General features: G+C 40.5%; 1 protein-coding gene across 2 annotated transcripts in view; it reads left to right on the top strand.

Moving 5' to 3' along the window:
• Positions 1-24,281, top strand: part of LOC138837090 (ATP-dependent DNA/RNA helicase DHX36) — a 35,381-nt gene that overhangs the window by 3,203 nt on the left and 7,897 nt on the right. For both annotated transcript variants that reach the window (XR_011375173.1, XM_070035875.1), the window contains exons 2-19: positions 2,634-2,758; positions 3,429-3,663; positions 4,388-4,426; positions 5,911-6,081; positions 8,190-8,269; positions 9,556-9,630; positions 9,751-9,917; positions 11,364-11,445; positions 14,109-14,249; positions 14,470-14,572; positions 15,184-15,271; positions 15,883-15,938; positions 16,948-17,012; positions 17,624-17,767; positions 19,203-19,320; positions 20,062-20,160; positions 23,507-23,680; positions 23,833-23,919. Coding sequence is in view for 1 of the 2 variants with exons in the window: in XM_070035875.1 (XP_069891976.1) it covers positions 2,634-2,758; positions 3,429-3,663; positions 4,388-4,426; positions 5,911-6,081; positions 8,190-8,269; positions 9,556-9,630; positions 9,751-9,917; positions 11,364-11,445; positions 14,109-14,249; positions 14,470-14,572; positions 15,184-15,271; positions 15,883-15,938; positions 16,948-17,012; positions 17,624-17,767; positions 19,203-19,320; positions 20,062-20,160; positions 23,507-23,680; positions 23,833-23,919 (2,049 nt within the window). In the remaining variant the exon portion in view is untranslated. The remainder of the gene's footprint in view (positions 1-2,633; positions 2,759-3,428; positions 3,664-4,387; positions 4,427-5,910; positions 6,082-8,189; positions 8,270-9,555; positions 9,631-9,750; positions 9,918-11,363; positions 11,446-14,108; positions 14,250-14,469; positions 14,573-15,183; positions 15,272-15,882; positions 15,939-16,947; positions 17,013-17,623; positions 17,768-19,202; positions 19,321-20,061; positions 20,161-23,506; positions 23,681-23,832; positions 23,920-24,281) is intronic.

Genomic DNA, 24,281 nt, shown 5'->3' with positions numbered 1-24,281 from the left:
CACTTTGAGCTACAGCTCTACTTTGGGTTTTCCGGTAGTTAAATTGGAGATAAGAGTTTCATGGACCTTCCTGCCCAGCTAGGCTTTGAACTGAGATCCTTAGATCTCAGCCTCCTGAATAGATACCATTACAGGCATGAGCCACCAGTACCCAGCAGATGAAGAGATTTTTTTGAAAAGGATTTTGGAGAGGCCTTCTTGTTAAAACTGAAGCTTGAAAAACAGTAAAATAACATTTTGGTCTGCGTATGTTGGAATTCTGGGGTTTGGGCTTTTTTTTTTCAGGCAAGCAGAAGCCCATGACACCACAGATATGGAAGAGTAGATTCTAGGGACTGGAAGATGAAAGCAGGTATGGAGTTTTGTGAGACCAGAGTAGTAGACCACTTTGGACATAAAGGGATATATTGTTTTCTTTGCATCCTATTTACCAAACAATACATAACTGCCTGTACATTACTGTGAGGTGGGTTATTTGTTTTCTTGTTATTTTTCTTTTCTATTCTTTTGTTAATGCAGGCTGTGAATCCTGTATTTTCACAATAACAATAGCTCTGGTAGAAAAATAATTACAGCCTTGAAATTAACAACTTTCCCCAAGAAACTTAGCAAGCCATTGAAGCATAGACAAAGAGTGAAAAGACTGGATTTTTAACTTAAGACTTATTTAGGTAGCAATGTAGAAAGTATATTGAAGAGAGGCAGTCGTGGGACAGCCCAGTTCCAAAGAGTCCTGTTAAGATGAGAAATGGCAGCTTGTGTTGAGTTGCTGGCAGTAGAGATGGCGAAAGTAGGCAGATAAAAGTAGACTCAAAGTAATTTAAGGATTGGTTTTGTCTGGGGATTTGAGGCTAGCAGGTCTTAAGAGGTGACACTTTGATGGGCATATAAAGATCATGTTTGTCAGGGGAGGATGCTGGGTTCAGCAAAGAACACTGAGTTCAGTAGTGTTACTGGGCATGCACGTGAGGATTTCAGGATGGATCTGATATCCAGAGAAAGGTACACAAGAGCTGAGCATTTGGCAGTATGGGCCCTGGTTTGTCTCTTCTGAGAATGGACTCAGGCCTGAGCTCTGTAGAACATTGCTGTTCTAAATAGAATATGTATAGGAGCCTCCAGCCCAAGGTAAAACATAGAGCTGGGATTTTCAAGTACTGGGCCTAGCAACCTCATTTGCCCTCTACTACTACCACTCACGTACACAGATGCACAGGGATACATGGCTTCTACCGCTGCCACTCATGTACTCAGACACAGGGACATGCACATGCACAGCCTCCTACACTACCACTCACGTACACAGATGCACAGGGACATGCACAACCTCCACTGCTACCACTCATGAACACAGACACACAGGGACATGCATGGTCTCTACCATTACCACTCATGTACACAGATGCACAGGAACATGCACAACGTCTACCACTGCCACTCATGTACACAGATGCACAGGGACATGCACAGCCTCCACTGCTACCACTCATGTACACAGACACAGGGACACGCATGGCCTCCTCCTGGTGACCTTTCTGGTCTTCTCTCAGCCTGCCAGGTACTGTGTTCAGGACAACTGTTTTGCTTTGGTCTTTTTTTTTTTTTTTTTACTGCTTTCACCTTTCTCCCTCTGCATTTCTTTAATCTGTAGACTTAATTGTTACCATTCCCCTTGTGCCTCTCATTGCCTGTGGATTCAAACAAACATTAAGTCTGGATCATAAAGAGCCAGAGAATTTTATTGGCCCTTCGTGTTGGAACAATATTTTTAAACTTTCTGTATCTAAAAAAAAAACAAAAGTCTCTAAGAAGTGGTTTTGTCATTCTTTTTTTTTAACCTTGGCCTGTAGTTGTATCTTGTAGGTACATATGATTTAAAGTTCCTAAAAGTTTTCCTGGCTCCCTAAGGATCTTGAAGTGGTATCTGAGGGTGTTGGCCTGTTCCGTGGTCACATGTTTAGTGGATGCCTCACTTGCTGTCTGGTGGCCTGCTTTGTGATCAATCGTCTTCCCAACTGCTACTTGCAGTGTAAGACTTTCAAATGATCATGGCCACCAAGTGTCCACTCAAGGCTAGTGGCTCACCCCTGTAATCCTAACTACTCAGGAGGCTGAGATCTGAAGATTGCAGTTCAAAGCCAAGCAGTCCAAGCAGGAAAGGCTGTGAGACTCTTATCTCAAATTAGCTACCAGAAGTGGAGCCGTGGCTCAAAGTGATAGAGTGGTAGCCTGGTAGCCTTGAGTGAAAGAGTTCAGGGGCAGTGCCCAGGCTCTGAATTCAAGCCCCCCTTCTACCCCCCTTCCCCCCTGCCTTCCTCCTCCCCCTCCAAAAAAAAAACCTTAGAAGTCTTACAGGAGAACATATATAGTAGTACCTGAGAGCAGCAATAATGGAAGTTGTAAGAGGCAAATAAGCTTTACTGTCTTTATAGATCCCTGATGGGAAAAAAAATCTAGAAGGATATATACAAATGGTAATGTTAATTAGGTTTAGAATGTGGAACTGGGATAATGGGAAATTTTATCTTTTATACATGTACAGTCAAGATATATCTCTTTGCCTTTATTTTTCCTTGTAGTTATCAGATACTTTTATGGATGCTTATGAAGATCCTTTTTCTTTTGTATTATAGAGAGCTGTAGTGCATATGGATGAAAGACGAGAAGAGCAAATTGTGCAGCTGCTGAACTCTGTCCAAGCTAAGAGTGATAAAGACCCTGAAGCTCAGATTTCCTGGTTTGCTCCTGAGGATCATGGGTAAAACAGCAACAAAAACTGTTCTTTTAAGGAATAGGCAAAGAATAATACCTCTTATAGCATTGGCAAGAAAAATAGTTATAAGAAAAATACCATGATTAGGTTTTCCAGGGAATGAAAGTCAGTCTTGCCGGAGAAAAAATAAGAAGAATTTAGACTGCATGCAGTCTGTGTAGGTATGAGATGTATGTTACTTGTATTTTGTATTCACAATTTTTGGTATTTCTGAAATTCTGGTGGGAAGGGTTTCATAGTTAAATTGTGCTGTTTTAGTAAGGTTACTAGAACTATATCTTGTATAGGAAAAAATTAGCAGTATTTCAGGCACTATATAATGTGGTATCTTATTTATAGCTAAGAAAAGAATATCTGGAAGAAAAGATGTGAAATCCCACAAAATCAGAAAAAGAGAAAACATTAGATAGCTGCAATAGGGGAATGACTGTTGGATTTTTATTTTTTAAACCAACCCAAGGGTGTATGGCAATATTTGTGTATGAGGAGGGAAAAATTTGGCTCTCTTCTAAGAATATACATGCTTCATAGCTGCTTGGAGGAGCAGAGAATATAAGCTCTCCCTGGGCTGGTTTTCAGATACTTAGACAGGTAGTGGTTTGTTTTGGGCTTGAGTGGCTCTCACCTTTTTTCACTTTTAATATTGTCAAACTAGATATGGTGCTGAAGTTTCTGCTGCGAAAAAAACAAACTCAGAGAAGAAAGTTGACAAACAGGAAAAGAAATTGATGAGCCAAGAAAAAAAGATACTTAGAATTAGGGATAAATCCACCTTTGAACGAGATTCTGAGTATCTTTTGCAAGAAAATGAACCAGATTCAACCTTAGACCAAAAATTACTGGAAGATTTACAAAAGAAGAAAAGTGACGCTCGGTATATTGAGATGCAGGTAACAGAAAACTAGATCATTCACTACTTGTATGTGAGGGCTGAGCAGGTATATTGATGTATAGAGTTCCATTAAAATTTTCAAAATTAGTAGAAATCTGTTATAGAAATAAAGGAGTTAGTCCCTTTGTAATATTCTAGTTTAACCCATTGTAATGTCAATTGCTTAGTATCTGGTTTATGTCATAAAGTGTTACATGCTTTTTAGATGAAGGTTTTTTCATTGATGGAAGAATCTTTGAAGCCTTTTTGCTTGAGTCTGGCTTCCTTGACATTGCAGTTGTGAAATGAGTTCTGGGTATTGAGCTTTCCCTTACTCTCCCAGGCAAGCACCCTAAAATTGTCTTCAGTCTTGATCCTGTGCCTGCTGCACCAGGAAATGGTACACTGATGAGTGGGGAGAGGAATATGATGAAGACCAAGTCTAGGGGACATACAAAACACATTCAAGAGTGATAAAGTAGTGAGTGGTGTATCACTGTTAGATGATAGTTCAGATTTAACTTTGAAGAAGAGTTTCTATTAGATATGATGGAACTGTATAAATATTTCAAAAATGTGATTGTTTTTTGTAAGGTTTTTTAAAAGTCTGATATGTTACATATTCCTTATGGTAATGAAAATACTTTTGGATTCTAGTACATCTAATATATCCTTTGATTGTCATTATTATAATCTGATTCCATTTATTTTGTGAAAGTTGAAAACTTCCTTTTAAATTTCAGCGTTTCAGAGAAAAGCTGCCTTCCTATGGAATGCAGAAGGTAAGTTGCTTTGTACTTGTTAGCTTGATGTGCAAAATAGAGCACTTTCTAGGAGAGCTCTGTGCCAGGAAAAAAAAGTGGATGTTAATGAACCTTAAACGGAAGTCAGTCTAATTTTAGTGGTTTTGGGGTAAAATGGAAAAAAAAAAAAAAAACAGTCATAAAACAGTTACCTGGAAGATTTCCGTAATTTTAAATCTTTAGAGTTTAGAAATAGAACTTTCTTACATGATAACATGAATACTTTGCTCTTAATTCACAACTGAACACTTGATGAAAATCAAAATGCTGCTAAGCTGTAGCACTTGAATTTATTAGTGACCCTTCATCATAGCTATTATATAGAATAATGTCCTCTGTGCTGCTCGGTCCTCCCAGTCTTATTTATTTTATTTTTCTTTGCTTTTCATAGCCCACTTATTGCCACCTGACATCTGTGTCTTCCCCTCATAGTCCAGTGTAAGTTCTTGCGGACAGGGTGTTTTGTTCTTTTTCTGTCTCTTGAATCAGCAGTACCTGGTGTTACGTAGACATCAGTAAATATTTGTGAGTGAATGCATTCTGCTTTGTAGCACAGCCATGCCCTGGTGTCCTTGCAGGCTGGCTCTAAAATCTCTTAAGTGAAATGAGAGTGTTTGTGTGACGCCCAGAATAGCCTCTTGCAGTCTTCAGGTCTTCGTTATTTTATTTGTACAGAAGTGCTTAGGAAATGATAACAAAAAGGGGTTGTACCCTACAGGTATTGGTTCATTGCTTCAAACTTGGTATGGAGGGCCAACTGCATGTACTGGCCATAGTGTCCGTGTTCCCACTGAAACTTCCTGGCACATACTTTGTTAAATGGATGAGAATTTTCTTTGTGTGTGTGCCAGTCCTGAGGCTTAAACTAAGAGCCTGGCCACTGTCCCTGAGCTTCTTTTGCTTAAGGCTAGCACTCTACCACTTGAGCCACAGCACCACTGAGGAAATGAACCCAGGGCTTCATGCATGCTAGGCAAGCACTCTACTGCTAAGCCACCTTCCCAGCCCTGAAGTAATCTTGAAAGCAGGTAGCAGTTGGTTGAGTTTCTCCTTGTTGAAACAGTTCAAAACTTGTCCAGCAGCAAAGCCGAATCTATGAAATATGTAATGACTAGTGACATGCGCAGAAGCTGCTCAGGCTGAGGATTTGTCTTCTGTCCCAGCATCTCAGGTCTCAACATATTTTCTAGTTTTGCATTAATATGATTGACAGAACTCAGGTTTTAACACTGTTGTTTTGAGTTAATACAACTGACTGCACAGGGGGTATCATCCTGGTCTTTTCAGGGCATTTTTCTTCAGCAGTATCTTAGTTCTGTGTTTCATAACTTCCTTATGTGAAGTAAATACTTAACTATTGAAAAGTGGTAGAGCTAGATATACAGCTGCCACCTATCATTGGATAGAACTCTGATTAGCACCTTTTATGACATAGTCAACGTGATATCTTTTGCTTATTTTAGGAGTTGGTGACTTTGATTGATAAGCATCAGGTAACCGTGATAAGTGGTGAAACTGGTTGTGGCAAAACCACCCAGGTCACTCAGTTCATCTTGGACAGCTACATTGAGCGGGGCATGGGCTCTGCATGCAGGATTGTCTGTACCCAGCCACGGAGGATCAGCGCCATCTCTGTGAGTAAGCCTGCACTCTCCATGTCCCCTCCCTGGAAGGGGTTTCACTAGAGCATACTCACTTTTAACATTTGGAACAAGTCTTAATGAGGGTTCGGATTTGTTCCTGTGTGAGCAAATAATTTGATAGTAAAGATCAAAAGATTGGAGTGTCATCTCTCACAGATTAACTTGAAAAATGTCAATGTAAATTCAAAAACAATGAAAAGTTAATATAAAAATGCTCATATTATTAATGACAAGCTCTAAATAATCTTAATCAGTAGATGCTTTAAATTCTGCTACCTTAGACTGAATGTGGTGGTGCATGCTTGAAATCCCAACTCACAGAGATTGGAAAGATTGTGGTTTGAAACCAGCCTGGCCATATGGTTAGTGATACTAGTTCTCAGCACAACAAGCGGGGCATGGTGGTGCGTGTCTATACTCCCAGCTGCGTGGGACTCATAGGTACGATGCTGACCAGGGCTGGGCCAGGGAATAAGCTGAAACAACCTGAAAAATAGTAAAGCACAAAGGATGAGGAGTTTAGAGAGCATGCTTTGAAAGCAGGGCTTCCTAGGTTCTAACCCCAGTACCACCAAACAGGAAAAAATGTTTTGCCATTTGGCTTATTGTTTTCATGTCTTTGATTTTCAACACATAATATACTGGGAGGAGCTAAAGTGAGAATCCTTTCTTTATTTATGAAAGGTACATTTTTATCCCCAGCAATAATTAAAAAAAAACTCCAACTGTGCAATAAGATTGCTTTTTTTTTTTTTCCCCTCTAACACCAGGGCTTGAACTCCAATTTTTACACTCACTTGACTTGCTTGCTCACAGCTGGCATACCTTCTGTTGGTTAATTGGAAATGAAGTCTCAGGACTTCTATACTAACTAGCTCTGAACTTCAGTCTTCCATATCTCAGCCTCCTAAACAGCTGGGATTACAGGTGTGAGCCACTAGATCTTGATTTCAGAAGTCTATTATAACAAAAACTAGACCATTGTTTATTTAAAATGATCAGCATCGCTGATCAGTGTTAATCCAAAATTTCAAAAGAAAGGCATAAGTTATAAGTACATGTTACACAAATAACCTTTTGATGGCCTTTTTGATACTTTAAAGTCTTCTAGTTTAATTGTAAGTTTTATACTGTAAAAATGTTTGAGGTTTTTTTAGGATACTCAGTGAATTTATAAGTCTTTCATAATTCCATGTGCATATAAATTATGAAGATTTTTGGTTGTTCTTATTTTTATTTTTTGCTGGTCCTGGGGCTTGAACTCAGGACCTGGGCACTCTCCCTGAGCTTTGTGCCCAAGGCTAGCACTCTACCACTTAAACCACAGTGCCACTTCCAGCTTTTTCTCAGTAGTTTATTGGAGATAAGAGTCTCACAGACTTTATTGTCCAGGCTGGCTTCAAACTGTGATCCTCAGATCTCAGCCCCCTGAGTAGCTAGGAGTATAGACCTAAGCCACCTGGCTAGTTATTTTATTCTAGTAATTGAGTATAGAATTTGTGGCTAGGAACTCCATTACTGATTATGGCAATAGACAGTATGCATATGCACAGTGTACATTAAGTAAACTAACAATCTAAGCATTGTTTGGGGGAGTCATGTACCTATAAAACACACAAGACCACAGAAACGTGAAAATTGTCAATAAGCAACTATATAGCTACATAAATATTTTCATTGGTGGTATGTGTGTGTCAATCATGTATTGATAGTGAAAAAATGCTACATAGATTGTTGTGATAATTTTTATGATGAGGTGGAGTATAATGGTACATACTTGTCCTTCCAGGTTTCAGGAGAGTATGTCAGCCCACGCAGAGTTAGGTAGAGCCTGTCTCCAGAGCAGAATGTGATCTAAAGGGCTAGGGCTGGTTCCAGTGGTAGCTAATGTGAGGCTCTGGGTTCAATTGACAGTATTTCCAGGAGGGAAAAAAATGAAAGAAGAAAATTCACACAGTTTGAGATATCTTAGATTTTAATAAGTATCTCTTTTTAAACTCTGAAAATCAGAACTTGCATTTCAGCAATTCAGGATTTTCATGAATACTCAGAATATTTGGCCTAAACAAGTTTATATTCATGTTTCACTGGAATTTCAGGTTGCAGAGCGAGTGGCTGCTGAGAGGGCAGAGTCCTGTGGCAATGGTAATAGCACTGGATACCAGATTCGTCTCCAGAGGTAAAGAACACCAGCTCCTGTAGACTGCACAGTCTATAGTTTCTGCACAGGAACACCACCTGTTCTCACTTTGATTGTTGATCTACAGTTAACCCTTACAAAAGCTGTACTGTAGGGAGAGAACTTGCTTCCACAAATGCATACCATAAGCTTTGCCCTTTTGATGACTAGAAAGGTTTCCTCTTTTTTGGGGGGCGGGGGTCTGGTCATGGGGCCTGAACTCTGGGCCTGGGCACTGTCCCTCAGCATTTCAGCTCAAGGCTAGAGCTCTACCACTCGAGCCACAGCGCCACTTCCGGCCTTTTCTTTTTTGTTTATGTGGTGCTGAGGAATCAAACTCAGGGCCTCATGCATGTAAGGCAAGCGCTCTACCACTGAGCCACCTTCTCACCCCAAGGTTTCCTCTTATAGAAGGTGGTGTTCAGGATTTCTTGTTACCACCCTGATTGGTTTTGTTGTCTTTCTCCCTCCATCCAGAAATAACATTCCCAAACGTATTTGTACTTCTTCAGTAAATACTACCTTTTTTTTTCTGTGTTTGTGCTGGTCCTGGGGTTGATTTCAGGGACTAGATGTTGTCCTTGAGCTTTTGTACTCAAGACTAGAGCTCCACCTCTTGAGTCACAGCCCACTTCTGGATTTTTTTGATAGTTATTTGGAGATGAGAGTCTCACAGGCTTTCCTGCAAAGGCTGGATTTGAACTGCCATCCTCAGATTTTTAAGCCTACTGAGTAGCTAGGATTGTAAGCATGAACCATCAGTGCCCAACAATATTATTGTTTTGTGTGTTTTAATGACACTGTCTAAATTCTTTTGTGACATGGTCCCTCAAAATCATGTGTTAAAGAGCTAGCCACACTGGGTTATGACATTCATGTAGGAGGAGGAAATTTCTGGGTCATAGGGAAGGCAGTTCTAAGAGAGTACAGTACAGAAACAGTCAGTGTTCTGAGAACAAAAAGATTCTTGCAACTTGTGAGGTCTCTTGTATAATTCCTTAGTTCTTGAGCTCAAGATCCTTCTTACTTAAACTAGCAGACTTCGCAGTCACCAAACCAGAAGGTTAGAGCTTAGAAGTAGTGTTATGTTTTCTCTGAATGTTCTTGGTTGTACCTTCCAGAAGAAACCATTGTCCTTGTGTCGTGATGGAATGAATGCAGTATATAAAGAAACATCCCATCACTCCATTCTGTAGGTGGATGGTGTTGCAACTTAAAAAGAAAGTGTGAAGGTTCTTCAGTAAATTATTAGGAAAGAAAACTAAAAACCTATCTTTCATTCACAGTCGGTTGCCGAGAAAGCAGGGTTCCATCTTGTATTGTACCACAGGAATCATCCTGCAGTGGCTCCAGTCAGACTCGTGAGTATGTTTCAACTGAAGAATTCCCACACTATCCAGAGATGCGATGCCATTATTAAACAGAATCCTGCTAGTTTCAGGTTTATATTCTGGCTTAAAAACTTCACACTTCTCTTTCAGGCTTTTGTCCAGTGTTAGTCATATTGTACTTGATGAAATTCATGAAAGAAATCTGCAGTCAGACGTTTTAATGACTGTTGTTAAAGACGTTCTTAATTACCGATCTGACCTAAAAGTCATTTTGATGAGTGCAACATTGAATGCTGAGAAGTTCTCAGAATATTTTGGTAAGTAAAAACTGCACTATAGGGACTGGGAAGCGGGGCTCAGTGGTAGAGTGCTTGCCTCGCATGCATGAGGCCCTGGGTTCGATTCCTCAGCACCACATAAACAGAAAAGGCTGGAAGGGGTGCTGTGGCTCTAGTGGTAGAGCACTAGCCTTGATCTGAAGAGCTGAGGGACAGTGCCCAGGCCCAGAGGTCAGGCCCCATGATCGACAAAAACAAAAACAAAGCATGGTACTACTCAGAAAAAGCAAAAGAAAACTTTCTGGAAAACTGATAGGATACTCAGCGTAGGTGAGTCCAAAGAAGTGATTAGTAGTTGATTTTACTTCAACAGTACCTTGCCCACTAGTTTCCAGGGTTAGAGAACTGGGTTTTTTAATGGCTTCACCTTTGTCTCACAGTAGATAGGGGAGTGAGGTTATTCTTGGTGAAGCCATGAGGTAGTGAAGTGGTGCCACAGAAGTCAGAGTGACCTTGGATGAACCCCTGAGATTCCCTGTGGTTTTTTGTACTGTGGTCACAAGCAAGGCTGGCAGTGTGCTGCCAGTACTGCTGGTGATCAGGTAGGAAACTGCCAACTGTGCTGGGGAAGGGTGTTTGCCACTGTCTGCATTCGTTCTTGGAATGCCTGGCCAGGGAAGTCTTCTCCTTACCTGTCACCATGAGAAAGCAGCCTGGTGACTTACCCAGGAGGAGAGATGATTCCTGTCTTCGTGGTTCTAGTTTCAGTGATATAAGTGGGGAAAGAGGAAGGAAAGTATTAACATAGAATACACCTATGTTAATGATCTGATTTTTGGCTTTTCAAAAGTGTCTCAGTTAATCCTTAGAGATTATGAGATGAGTTGAGGCAGGTGTCCCATCCTTTTTAATGAGCCCTCCAGAACTAGCATGGAGATTTATACCAGATCAGTTTTATACAGATCATCATATTTATGCAGAGGCAAAGTTGTGGTAGTAGCTCAGGCATTTTGACCCAATGCTGTATTGTGTTTGTGTTGTGTGCTGCTTAAAAAAGTTTAAGGTAAAGTTAAAGTTTAAATAAAAGATGCTGAGACAGCCATATTTAGTTACTTTAAAGTAGTAGTAATTTAAGATTTGTTTGGGTCTTGTTTTGACCCGTTTTCCCCTGTGGGCTATGCACGAATGACACGCTTGATTCAGGTGTGCATTGTCATGGCAGCAGAAGGAAAGAAGGAGACTTGTGATGGTTTTCTGAGTTTAACTTAAAGTGGCTGCATTCTTTGACGTTCTGTGCTGTGTAAAACTATGAGATGTGTGTGTGGTTCAGAAGCAAAATCCTAAGTTAGGCAAGGCTGCTGATTTGTATTGCACTAGATAAGGAACAGTAGAGATAATGCTGCTGTTCATTATGCTGTTGATGGTGTGTTGATTTCTCCTTTGTCACCAGAGGTAACTGCAATGATTTCTTCTTTATCACCATAGGAAACTGTCCAATGATACACATTCCTGGTTTCACTTTCCCGGTTGTGGAATACCTTCTGGAGGATATCATTGAAAAAATAAGGTAAAAAGATTGGGAAATTAAAGAAATGAGGAAGTAATGGCATGTCACCTTTCTCGTCAGAAAGTCCCAACCTGAGTGTTAATCTTTTCCTTCATTATTTTTCTATGTATTGGCTTTGTGTTAAAGTTACCTCCAGTTTCAAAATTCCATTTCTTCACTTATACTCTATATTTTAACTGCTTTACAAAGTTGTATGAGTAACCAAGAATCAGGTTTTTGTTGTTTGTTTGCTAGTTTGTTTTGGATGAATGTTTGAGATTAAACTTAGGACCTTAATAGCCACAGTTCCAGTCTTTCTGTTTTTCACATAGGGTTTTGTGCTTGAGTCCAAGCTAGCCTAAGACCCAACATCCCTCTACCTCTACCTGCCGAGTAGCTAAGATTTCAGGGTACACGGCTATTTCCAGCTTCTTACCCAGGCCATCTTCAAACCTTATTTCTCCTCTTTCTGTCTCTCGAGTAGCTAGGATTATAAGTGTAAACAACCATGCCTGGCAGAAGAGAGTTTTTTTTTTTTTAAGGATATTTGAATAGGAAAGTTTGGGATCTGTCTTGGGTGCTCATACTTCTCGTTTGGCTGTCCTGCCTCATCTTCATTCTCTCTTGTTGGCTTTCATTGCCCACCCTAGAATTTTCATTCTTTTCTCCATTTTCACTGTTTTATGTTTTTCCTGTGACCTTGGTTCTGTTTCACAGCTCCTTAGTGCTGTGGCTTTAAGATGAATTCTGCTGAGTAGGGTGGCTCAGTCCTCTAATTCATAGTTAATTGGGAGATGGTGATGAGGTTAGTGAGTTAGGATTTGAGGCCAACCAAGAAGTGCTCATCTTCCAAGTTTACAAAACTTCATCTCAGCCAGTGGCCGAGCCTGTCATCCCTGGGACAATGAGCCATCTAGTGACAGGTACAGTGATGTGAGCCTGTCATCCCAGGGAAAATGAGCCATGGAGTGACAGGTACAGTGGTGTGAGCCTGTCATCCCAGGGAGAATGAGCTGTGCAGTGACAGGCACAATGGTGTGAGCCTGTCATCCTAGGGACAGTTGAGCCGTGCAGTGAAGGGTACAGTGTTGTGAACCTGTCATTCCAGGGACAGTGAGCCGCGTAGTGACAGGCACAGTGGTGAGAGAAGTACTCAGGCACGGTGGGCCTAGCGTGCACTCCCCCACTCTACCACCCTGCCTGACTGCTATAACAACCCTTCCCTTCCACTGTGAGGTCTGAGAAGCTAGGGCGAGGAAGACAGTGGGGCAGAGGAGAGGCAAAGGGAAAGGAAGCTGCTTGAACCGTGAAGCTTCTCGGTATCTGGGAGACCGGGCAGAGAACAGGCAAAGAATAGGCAGAGGGCGGGAGTATAAGGCAGGATGGTCTGGAGAATGGGCAGAGGGCAGGAGTATAGTACAGGATGGTCTGGAGAATGGGCAGAAGGCGGGAGTGTAGGGCAGGATGGTCTGGAGAATGGGCAGAGAATGGGCAGAGGGGTTTTGGGCAGGATGGTCTGGCAGGTGTGCCTAGGGCTGAGGTGATGGAGGTTACTTCTGGTGTATGGTGATGTGTGAGCTCTCTTGCTCGCTTGCTCTCTCTCACTCTCTCTCTCCCTCTCTCTCTCTCTCCTCTCTATCTCTTACTCCTGAGCTTGGTACCTTAGTGCTAGGGGAATGAGTAAGAGGGACTGACACTTTGTGATGTCTTCTGTGTATCAGGCACTGTTGCTGCTGCTTGTTATTGCTAGAAGAGCATTAATCACTCAATCACCAAAGGCTAGAAGTTGAATATTCATGTGGGTCGCACAGCCAGCCACTGGTATAGCTTGGGACATCTATCTGGCTCCAAAGCTCATGCTCCACCCCCACTGCCCATTCTCTGCCTGTTTCCTGCCCAGTCTCCCAGATGTTGAGGGGCTTCACGGTTCAAGCAGCTTCCTTTTCCTTTGCCTCTCCTCTGCCCACCTCTGTCTCCCCTGCCCCAGCTTCGCAGACCTCACTGTGGAAGGGAAGGGTTCTTATAGCAGTCAGGGAGGGTTGTGGAGTGAGGGAGTACGCACTAGGCCCACCATGCCTGAGATTAGGGTGCTGATTGTGATCTCCATTTGCTCTGATGGATGGACCTGTGAGCAGAAGGATGGTGCTTCAGCCTATGTCTCTAGGTCTGCAGTAGCACTGCATCTCCTGTATTGCTAGTAAGCAATCAAAAGCGAGCGAGAAATGCTGCCTCAGAGATTCTCATCTGCATTAAAATGCAGGTTTGGACAACTCCTGTTTGTAAAGTGTGAGTCTTTCTAGTAGGCAGGCATTAACTATCACTTTGGACCTAAATTAATACTTTTGCTTTTGAGCCTAAAGATGAAAATTACTATTTTTTAAATTTTTGCTGCCAAAGATGTTCTAAAAATTATCATATATTTCAGTAGAGAAATTATCTGAAATGTCAAGTTTTATGTACTAACAGAAACTTAGAAATAAGTTATTTTAACTACCATTCACTGGAAAGTATAGTAAAAGTATTCTTTATAATCTTTTCTTCAAAATTCTTAAGGTGAACATTTTTTAAGAACCTTGCTGGACAGGCTGGCACGTGCTGTGGCTCTAATCACTGCACTCAGGAGTGGAGGAAGCAATTTCGAGCAAAGTACTTTCTCAGGTTTTTTTTCTTTTGCTTTATTTTAGATATGTGCCAGAACAGAAAGAGCACAGATCCCAGTTTAAGAGGGGTTTCCTGCAAGGCCATGTAAATAGAAGAGAAAAAGAAGAAAAGGAAGCAATCTATAAGGAGCGCTGGCCAGACTATATACGAGAACTGAGAGGAAGGTAAGGCCACATTCCAGGTGAGAAAACCATGGTTGAAATAGACACTGTTGCCTTCCCAGTTCTGAATGTTCTCAATAGTGTTGTGCATCTGATTTCACCCTAATACACCACATTATCCCTGTAATCCTTCCCTCTGTAGATTCTATTTCTTGGTTTAAACTCTCATAGAGACTTAAGCAAAATTACAGAGTATTTGCTGGTTTTCTGATTAACTTGGCAGGTATTCTCCAAGTACTATCAGTGCTTTGGAAATGATGGATGATGATAAAGTTGATCTGAATTTGATTGCTGCTCTGATTCGACACATTGTTTTGAAAGAAGAGGTGGGTTGTTGCTTTGCTTTCTTTAGATAACGCAATTTTACTTTTATTACTGTATTAAAGTTGTGGAAAAAATGTTTTTTAAACTTTTTTAAAAAACACATTAAAAAAAGCGGTGGGCTTGAGCCTGAGCTGGCCCATCTTTCTTAAAGTCTGCCTGATCACTTTCTGGCATGGCCACTTAAAAAAAAAACAAAACAGGAATAGATTGTGAAAGAATGGTTTTTGTTTTAATACTGAAGTAGCCTCACGATATTATTGTTATTTAGGCATTTTATATATTAACAAAAAAAAGACTAAACAGATGGAATCTCTGTGCTAAAACCTTACCTTTTTTAAAGTGCTCTGTACTCTCTTAGGTGATATCCAAAATTAGCAGAGTTGGAGTGCCCCTTCATGAGTCTGGTGTCTATTATGTGGCCATCTGAGCTGTTGTGACCCTCGGTTATATGGGCCTCTGAGCTGTTATGGCCCTTCATTACGTGATCTTCAGAGCCGTTGTGACCCTCTTATGTCATCCTCTGAGTTGGCCTGGCCCTCTGTATATGGTTCTCTGAGCTGGTGTGTCCCTCCATGAGTATTGTCCTTGGTGATAGTTATTTCCTCCCACGCAGGATGGAGCGATTCTAGTCTTCCTGCCTGGCTGGGACAACATCAGCAGTCTACATGATCTCCTGATGTCCCAGGTGATGTTTAAGTCAGGTACGTGTGAAGGTCTTGTACTGCAACCTTGGTGAGCAGTAACTGAACCATATGTAGTACATGCTGCTCCTCTTCCTGCTCCCATCATTTAAAATGATGAAGTGTTACTTCTGCGGCTGCCTCAGTATAGGAATTGGGTGGGCTAAGCCCAGCTATGGCTTTTCTGGAGGAGGGGTCTTCTGTGAGCTCTGAGTCCTAAATGAACATGGGAGGTAGGTTCTAGAGTGTTTACTTAGCAGTGTGAAGCTACCATATTACAGTGTACCTCTTACCTTTGAAAACTTGCCTAGTAAAATTGAGCCTTGTTGGCCTTTGTGATTTTTTTCATGTTTTTTACCCTGTAGTAGTTTAATAATGAGGATAGAGTAAGTGATTCTGCTGATGTGATCTTAAAAGATGGCCTGTTACTTGAGCACTCCTTAAGAATTTGGAGGAATTTGTAAAACAAAACTTGTTTTTTTTTAGAAAACCAAAACAATTTTAAGTTGTTGTTCTGATTGGGTATAGAAATGCAAATGAATGACTAGGGAGTTTAGCGAGTGTATTTATTGTCCATACCTGGTTAGGGAACTTTTCTCATCTATATCTTAAACGTTGTTTTTAATTTTCAGATAAGTTTATTATTATCCCTCTACATTCACTAATGCCAACGGTAAACCAGACACAGGTATGTATTAGATTTGTTTTTTTTTTCCCAAATGAGCCTAAATTTAAGGATTGTTTATTGTATTTTTCTTTGTTTCCTTTTATTTCTTAATGAATATTTCAAATAGGCATATAAAATATACTTCTTGGAAAATCCTTGTGAGGCTATAGGATGATTGTATAAAAACTTAACTAGCAAATACTCCACAAGTCATGTTAGTTTTGTTAGCATTAGGGAAATGCATGAATAATTGCTTAGAGATATTGAATTAAAGAGAAAGATATGTGACTATCACTAAAACAGTGTAATCCAGATTTTTTCTGTGACATTGGAATTTGATGTTAGAGATTGTGATTTACCACAATTAGTATATTATCAGCTGGTATTTGCTGCTTCATCGCTGATGCATTGTAAATATTTGGTTCTGTCAGTACATGATTTTCCTAATTAGCACAAGCATTTCAAGAAGGACAAAACGTATCAGAAAATCCACATTTCTTCTCTTTCAGTTTCTTCACTTTCGTTCCTATAAAAAAAGTTAGACGTTGTAATACTTATTTTGCTGCACCTTGTTCCTAACAAAGACCCAGTCAGTTGAAAAAGATACAGAGTATGTTTGTAGGGGACCTTGTATCTTTGACCTAAACCCATATAGAAAGAGAGAGAGAGTCTTGAAACTTGAACTCAGGGCATGGGCACTGTCCCTGAGTTTTTGGTGCAAGACTAGCACTCTACCATGTGAGCCCTAGCTCTACTTCTGGCTTTTTGGTGGTAAATTGGAGAGACGAGTCAAGATTTGCTACATAATCAGTTTGTATGAATCTCATTTATGTTATTTATGTTAAAATTGTGCTGTGTCATCTTGGGAGATGCTTTATCCAAAGGCAATGTTGAAATTGATGTATACTTTATAACTAGTAATTAACAGATACGTATGTCAACAAGTAAACACAGAATGCTAAAAGTGAATATTATCTGAAGTAATCAATAATTGTAATTGGGGACTTTGATGTATTTATTCTTACTACAGGTGTTTAAAAGAACTCCTCCTGGTGTTCGGAAAATAGTAATTGCTACCAATATTGCAGAGACTAGGTAAAAATGGTTATAAATATCAACTATTAATGATTACCCATTCATTAAAATATGACAGTCTTCTCTATGAGATGCTTCGTAATTTCTTAAAAATATTTTCTTTTTTTTTAACTAGCCATGATAGTAAACTTTTGTCTTTTTTTTTTTTTTTTAAACTGCTTTGGCCCACTTTGTCAATATGCCCTTTTAAATGCTTTCCAGAGCGTTCCTAACTTATGTGGAAGCTGGGGTGTCTGCTAGTAGGGTGGAGTGATGTGCCTAGCTACTTATGAATCACAGTTTCCTTCCCTCGATAGTGCCAATATGCGGTGCAATGTAGTCCCTGAAAGATTTTCTGGAAGCTGACAGTAAGCCATGGCCCTTGGGTCCTGCAGGGCTAGATACCAAAAGGCATCAGGAGAACAAAGCATTTTGGCTTGTAGGCAAATGATCCTTTAGTAGGAGATTTTTGTTGAGCACCATACTTCTGCCCTTTGGGGTATAGGAAAACCTCTGAATTGCACAGATGCTGTGATCAGTAACAGTGTACTAGAACCCCACTGTGGGCCCACTGTAAGTGAGGAGTGCTTTTTATGTGTATTTAGTATTTTTTTTGTCTACTTTCTCAACAGCATCACCATTGATGACGTAGTGTATGTGATAGATGGAGGAAAAATTAAAGAAACACATTTTGACACTCAGAACAACATCAGCACGATGGCTGCCGAGTGGGTCAGTAAAGCAAATGCCAAACAGAGGAAAGGCCGCGCTGGCAGGTAGGGTGGGGACTGCACAGAGCCTGCAGAACACCTCAGGGGGGGGGGGGGGGGAGTAGCAAACCTGTCGCTATGACCTAATGATATTGTTTATTGGGAGCATTATTTTTCATACTTTGGTGAGCTTACCACACATTTTTAAATGGGAATTTAAAAAAATTATGGGACTGAAATTAGAATGTAGTAGGACTTGCTAGGCAAGTCTACCCCTTGAGCCATTCTTCCAGCTTGTTTGTTTTAGCCCTGGCTGGGCTGGATCAGAATCCTTCTATTTGTTTCCTTTGTAGCTGACTAACTGACTGAGATGGGAGCTCACTCATTGTTTTCCTGACCACTTTGAATGGTGGTCTTTTTCATCTCCTCCACCACCTGATTAGCTGGGATCACAGGTGCGAGCTACTGCATTGGGCTTCAGGTTTTGGTTTTTTTTTTTTTTGAGACAAGAGTCTCACTTTGTAACTCCAGCTTCCTTCAACTCTTGACCTCATGGTCCTCTGGCCTCAGCCTCCCAAGCACTAAGATGATAGATGTGTGGGACCACCGGGCTTGTCATTAATCTATCTGCCAAGCTTTCTACTTCACCAGTGCTTGCTTCACCTGTTCATTAGGGCCAGCGTTTTTGGTTTCTTACATTACTATTCCTTCTTTGAAAATATGTATTGCCTAACAGTATTTGAGCATTGGCTTGTCTCCTGAAACTGTGAATTATCTTTGCTTAAGCCTTAGCACATGCTGTGAAGGGACCATGTTATCTCATTTAGGAGTCAGGAAACTAAGACATAAAGAAATGGTAAGCAGGGTGCCGGTGGCTCACGCCTGTAATCCTAGCTGCTCAGGAGGCTGAGATCTGAGGATCACGGTTCAAAGCCAGCCCGGGCAGGAAAGTCCGTGAGACTCTTATCTCCAATAAACCACTAGAAAACTGGAAGTGGTGGCTGTGGCTCAAGCAGTAGAGCACTCGCCTTGAGCTGACAAGCTGAGGGACAGCACCCAAGCCCAGAGTTCAAGCCCCATGGCTGACCAAAAAAAAAAAAAAAGCAATGGTAATATATCACATTTTATGGAAAGCTAAGAGTTTGCACACAAAGTGAGCAGATGGAAATGTTTGTTATCATTACACAGTACTTACATATATTACAATATCACACTGTGCTCTGTTATGTGCAATTATTATAAATTAATTGAACAAAAAGTTGAAAAACTGGGTCACAAAAAGCAAAGTAATTTTGAAGACATTGAGGTGGGATGTTCCTTTTCAAACAGGAAGAGAAGGAAATAGAATTATTTCGTTAAATCTCATAGAAATGAAGTGAATATATGTGATCATCATGTGGCTTGTGAGACTAGATGCTCTTTAATTTCCTGTGCTACTTGTTTTCTGAGTTTCTGCACCATGGGTCTTGGTGCTCATTGTTTCTGTCCTTTCATCTTGAAGAGTCCAGCCTGGTCACTGCTATCATCTGTATAATGGCCTTAGAGCCAGTCTTCTAGATGACTATCAGCTGCCAGAGATTCTAAGAACGCCTCTGGAAGAACTTTGTTTGCAAATAAAGGTAAATTAGGTGGGGAGGTTTAAAATCAGCATGGAATGGTGTTCTTATTTCTAACCTGTAGCCCTCTTACCACCAAAAATATCTGTTAATTTAAACATCTGTATATGTCTTGGTATAATTAATCCCATTTTGAAGACAATCAGTAATCAATTTTGTTGAGATTTTAACTAGCTACTTGTATTACCAGTAGAGTTGTTGGTTTAAAAAAAAAAAAGTAGGAAGTGGCGCTGTAGCTCAAGTGGTAGAGCGCTCGCCTTGAGCTGAAGAGCTGAGGGACAGTGCCCAGGCCCAGAGTTCAAGCCCCGCGACCGACAAAAAAAAAAAAAAAAGTATATGGGAGTTAGGAGCCTGTGGCTCACACCTGTAATCCTAACTATTTAGCAGGCCAAAATTTGAGGATTGCCATTCAAAGCCATCCCAGGCAAGAAAGTTTGTGAAATTCTTATCTCCAATTAATCACAGAAAAAGCCAGAAGTGGCACTGTGGCTCAAGTGGTAGAGTGCTAACCTTGAGCAAAAGGAGCTAAGGGCCAGTACACAGGCCCAGGGTTCCAGCCCCAGGACCAGCCAAAAAAAAGCATATAAGCCTTTAAACGTGTTTTTATGAAATTACAAATATAATGTGGACTTACTTGTATAAGAGAACTAACTTGAAAATGCTGCGTTTAGGTGATGAGCACAGAGAGCCTGATGTTACTTTATTCTTAAGTATAGTTTGATTAACTATGTTTGTCTTCCCCAGATCTTAAGGCTTGGTGGAATTGCTCATTTTCTGAGTCGGTTAATGGACCCTCCGTCCAGCGAGGCAGTGCTGCTCTCCATAAAACACCTCATGGAGCTGGTAACTGATCCCTTCAAGTTCTGACTTGGACTAAGAGTGGTCAGGCGTGCAAAGCTGCACTACTTCATAGGAGGCCAGGGAGATGCTGTGTAGGATTTTATTCTTATTTGACCTCCAGCATAATGCATAAAAAGTGGTGACGATTCTTTTGTCATGTGCGAATTCTTTATATATCTATATCTATCTATAGATATCTATAGTTATCTAGAGATAGATAGAGATAGATATAGAAATTTTTCTTGAAATGAACTGAGTTGATTTATTCTCTTCTAATTGCGTACCATAGTATTTTTTGATAAAAGCAAGAAATTTAATGATGGCATGGACATTTAAAGGCCATATTTACACTTTATTTTTTGAGTGAATGCTAACAGGTATCCTCCCTCTGGAATGCTGTAATTCCTCAGGCTGTTATTCACTCTTGGCTTACTTCCTTAGGATGAGGTTTTTTACCTCAGAGCATCCTAGAAGTGGCGGCATGGTGGCAGTCATTTCTGCACAAGAATTTGAGAGAAGCAACTGAATTCTTGCATAGAGTAGGGAGAAAGGCACAGGGATGAGCTTAGTGCAGCAAACATGTACCATTTAAATTAGAAATTAAAAATTCAGGGTCTCAGTTCCATTCATATTTCAGCTAGCAGGAAAGACTAAGATCCATGTTGGTTTTTAAAAATCTTTTCTTGGAAATAGGGCATATACATCCAGGAAGACTGAGCAGAGTGAAAGTGTGTAGCATCTGGACTTAGCCAACAGCAACTAGTGTCAGCCCCTCTTTGCCGCCTCCCCCTTTCCTAGTTTTGCAGTTGCTCCAGCTCCCCAGGTGCAAATGTGGCCTTGGTCACTACTTCCTCATAATCGCCTGCTGTGTTTGGGGTAATTTGCATCTCCCGGAGGCTTGAGTGGTTTGAGCTTTGCTTTGGGTAGACACACCCAGGCTGCAGTAGAGCATGCTCTGGTTTCTTTCACTAACTGGGATAGGCTCTGCATTGTTGCTTTTAGCTTCATTTATCACATTTTCTTTTGCAACTATTAAAAACATTTGTACCTGTTTGAGGCTGTTGAATATAATTCAGGTGTAAATATCTTTTACTGTTGCATGTTTCCTGGTGCACACAGTCAAGCATCTGGATGTGTGCTTGGTTGTGAATTGGCTGGGTCCAGAGGAGCATGTGTGATGGTTGGGGAGCCCGCCTGACAGTGCGAGGTGGCGAGTGTGGCAAGAGGACTCTCCCTGTCCTGTACCTGACCCACCTCGCTTGCATCTGTAGTTTCACCCACATTTCCAGGACTGCCATTGAATGTGTGAGCAGCTTTTTTTCCTCTCAATTGTTCATTTGTAAGGTTTCTTCCGTGCTTGTTTCTGTGAGATTGTAAATCATTACTCATTTCTTGAGTACTCTTCATCTGAGACCTCTGTCACTTGTAGATTACACATAACTATTTTTTCCTTTTTTCTTTTTGTTTCTTTTTGCACAGTCCTGGGGCTTGAACTCAGGATCTGGTTGCTGTCCCTTGAGCTTTTGTGCTCAAGGCTAGTGCTCTGCCACTTGAGCCACAGGTCTTCTGGCTTTGGGGGTAGTTAATTGGAGATTAGAGTCTCACAGGTTTTCTTGCTTGGGTTGCCTTCAAACCTTGATCCTCAGAGGATCTCAACTCAGGTATGAGCCACCAGCACTTGGTTCCTTTACTCTTTTTAGATTATTTTTTTAAACTATATTTTTTTGGTCTTCTTTCCCTTTTTTGGTGTAGATGATCAAACCTAGGGCATTACACTTACTAGGCACACACTTTTCCATTGAATTGCATCCCAGCAACTTTACTCTTTGTAAATGTCTCGAGAGAAATTTCCAATTTCATTGTCAGATATGTGGGTGTGAAAGGTTACTGCTCTTGCCCCTTATAAATCTATGCTAGTATCATAAAGGTTTTTTAAACTTGTTTTATTTTCCACACTTAACATGTATAATCTATCTGCATTTTGTTTTATGTGCATGTGTGTTGAGATCTACTAAGTAGATCTCTTCATGGAGTACAATTCTAGAAAAAAGTCACCTTGTTTCATTCTTCAGCCCTGTCACGTGTTTATATCACAGATTATGTGGTTCTGGATTTGGGTACATGAGGTTTGCTGTCCTGTCTTGGTCTGTCACAATACATCATCCTTTAGTTAGGTATTTTCTTGTAAGTCTAATACAGAAATGGGATCAGTTTTGAATACTGCCCTTATGTTCATTGATGTTGTAAAAGTGATTTACTCTAATAAGTGTACAGTTTTTCATTATACTTTTTTTTTGCTTATGTGGTGCTGGGGAATCGAACCCAGGGCCTCATGCATGCAAGGCAAGCGCTCTACCACTGAGCTACCTTCCCAGCCCCAGTTTTTCATTATAAATGTATCACATTGCATTGATGTTTCATATGTTAAGATATTTTAACTTTTGAAGTTGGGTGGTGGTGGCTCATACCTGTAATCCTAGCTACTCAGGAGGCTGAGTTCTGAGGATCACAGTCAAAGCCAGCCTGGGCAGGAAAGGCTGTGAAACTCATACTCCAATAAACCACTCAGAAAACCCAAAATGGCACTGTGGCTTAAGAGGTAGAGCATTCTTGAGTTGAAGAGCTGAGGGATAGCACCCAGGTCCAGAGTTCAAGCACAACTGACAAATAAATTTAACTTTGGAAATAAACCCAGTAGCAGAGATGTTTTAATTCTTGTTTTACATGTATAAAATAATTTAATAGTGTTTCTCAAATGCTCTTCTCAAAGTTAAATAACAAGATTAGGAAGTCAGAATTTTGTTCTTAAACAAAATAGACTGTGGGCATTTCCTCTATAAATGTTTTGAAACCTGTGTCTAATTGTACGTGCATAGCTCCTTTTGTTGTTATTATTGCTTTTATTGTTTCTTGTTTGGATCTTGGATATCTAGCATAGTTACTTTAATTGTGTACTAAATATTCTATGTACAGAATGACTTGTTGACAGAACCCAAAGCCTTGTCTGGTCTTCTTGCAAACAGCAGTTACCTCAGGTCTGCCAGGAAAAGACCCCTAATCTTGTAGTGGCCACCCACCCCTGAGTGGCTGTCCTTGCCCACATTCTGGTTTGGAGTTCATTGGTTGTTGTCCCTGAACTGCTGTTTTAGCTGTTCTCTGTATTGTAGTTGGACTATATTTCTCATTGTTCAGGGTTCTTAAAAAAGTTTTTAACCTTTGCTCACATTGAACTGGTGTTTTTATGAGGAAAACTAAAGGTAATATTGGGGTGTTTGGGCTTTTTAAAAAAAAAACTAAAATAGCTTCAAATGTAATGCCTTTGTATGCTTGTTTTCAAAAAACTCTACAGAATGCTTTGGACAAACAGGAAGAATTGACCCCTCTTGGTGTCCACTTGGCCCGATTGCCAGTTGAGCCACATATCGGGAAGATGATTCTCTTCGGAGCTCTTTTCTGTTGTTTAGACCCAGTGCTCACTATTGCGGCTAGTCTCAGCTTCAAAGATCCCTTCGTGATTCCATTGGTAAGAAAGACGCTCTCTTTCAGTTTTACGTGCTGAAAGTTGTTGATTTGATACATTTTTCCTGAGGTTTTTATTAGAGTGGTTTTATTTATTATAGTATGGTTCTATTTATTCTAGTGTCACAACAATTCATTTCACTTTCTGTCTTTTAGGGGAAAGAAAAGATTGCAGATGCCAGAAGAAAGGAACTGGCAAAGGAAACTAGAAGTGATCACCTGACAGTTGTAAATGCATTTGAGGTAAAAAAGAAAAGGCTTGTCCTAGATTGTGGCACATTATTATTCAGTTAGAAACCTGATAATAGAAAAAAGGAATGTAGTTGATCTTTTGAAGTACTATAAGGAATAAGTTGCAGGCAATGGTCAAAACAGGTGAGAAAATTCATTATCAGTTTTCTTTTACTTTTAATTTTTATACATGACTCAGACATGAGAGTTTCATTGTGGTAATTACTTTATAAGTTCACCCCTCTACTACAGTCTCTTTGACCTTGTCCCTCCTCCTCCATCTCTACAGTGTTTGTCGTGCTCTCTTCATTTGTTTATACACGTACATGAACACACATGTGTGTGCAGTGTGCCCCTACCACCAATACACTGCA

Source organism: Dipodomys merriami, unplaced genomic scaffold (assembly GCF_024711535.1).
Source record: "Dipodomys merriami isolate MVZ:Mamm:240054 unplaced genomic scaffold, mDipMer1.0.p SCAF_261, whole genome shotgun sequence".
Lineage (NCBI taxonomy): Eukaryota > Metazoa > Chordata > Mammalia > Rodentia > Heteromyidae > Dipodomys > Dipodomys merriami.
Note: the sequence above shows the minus strand (reverse complement) of the source record. Positions and strands in the feature narration are given on the sequence as shown.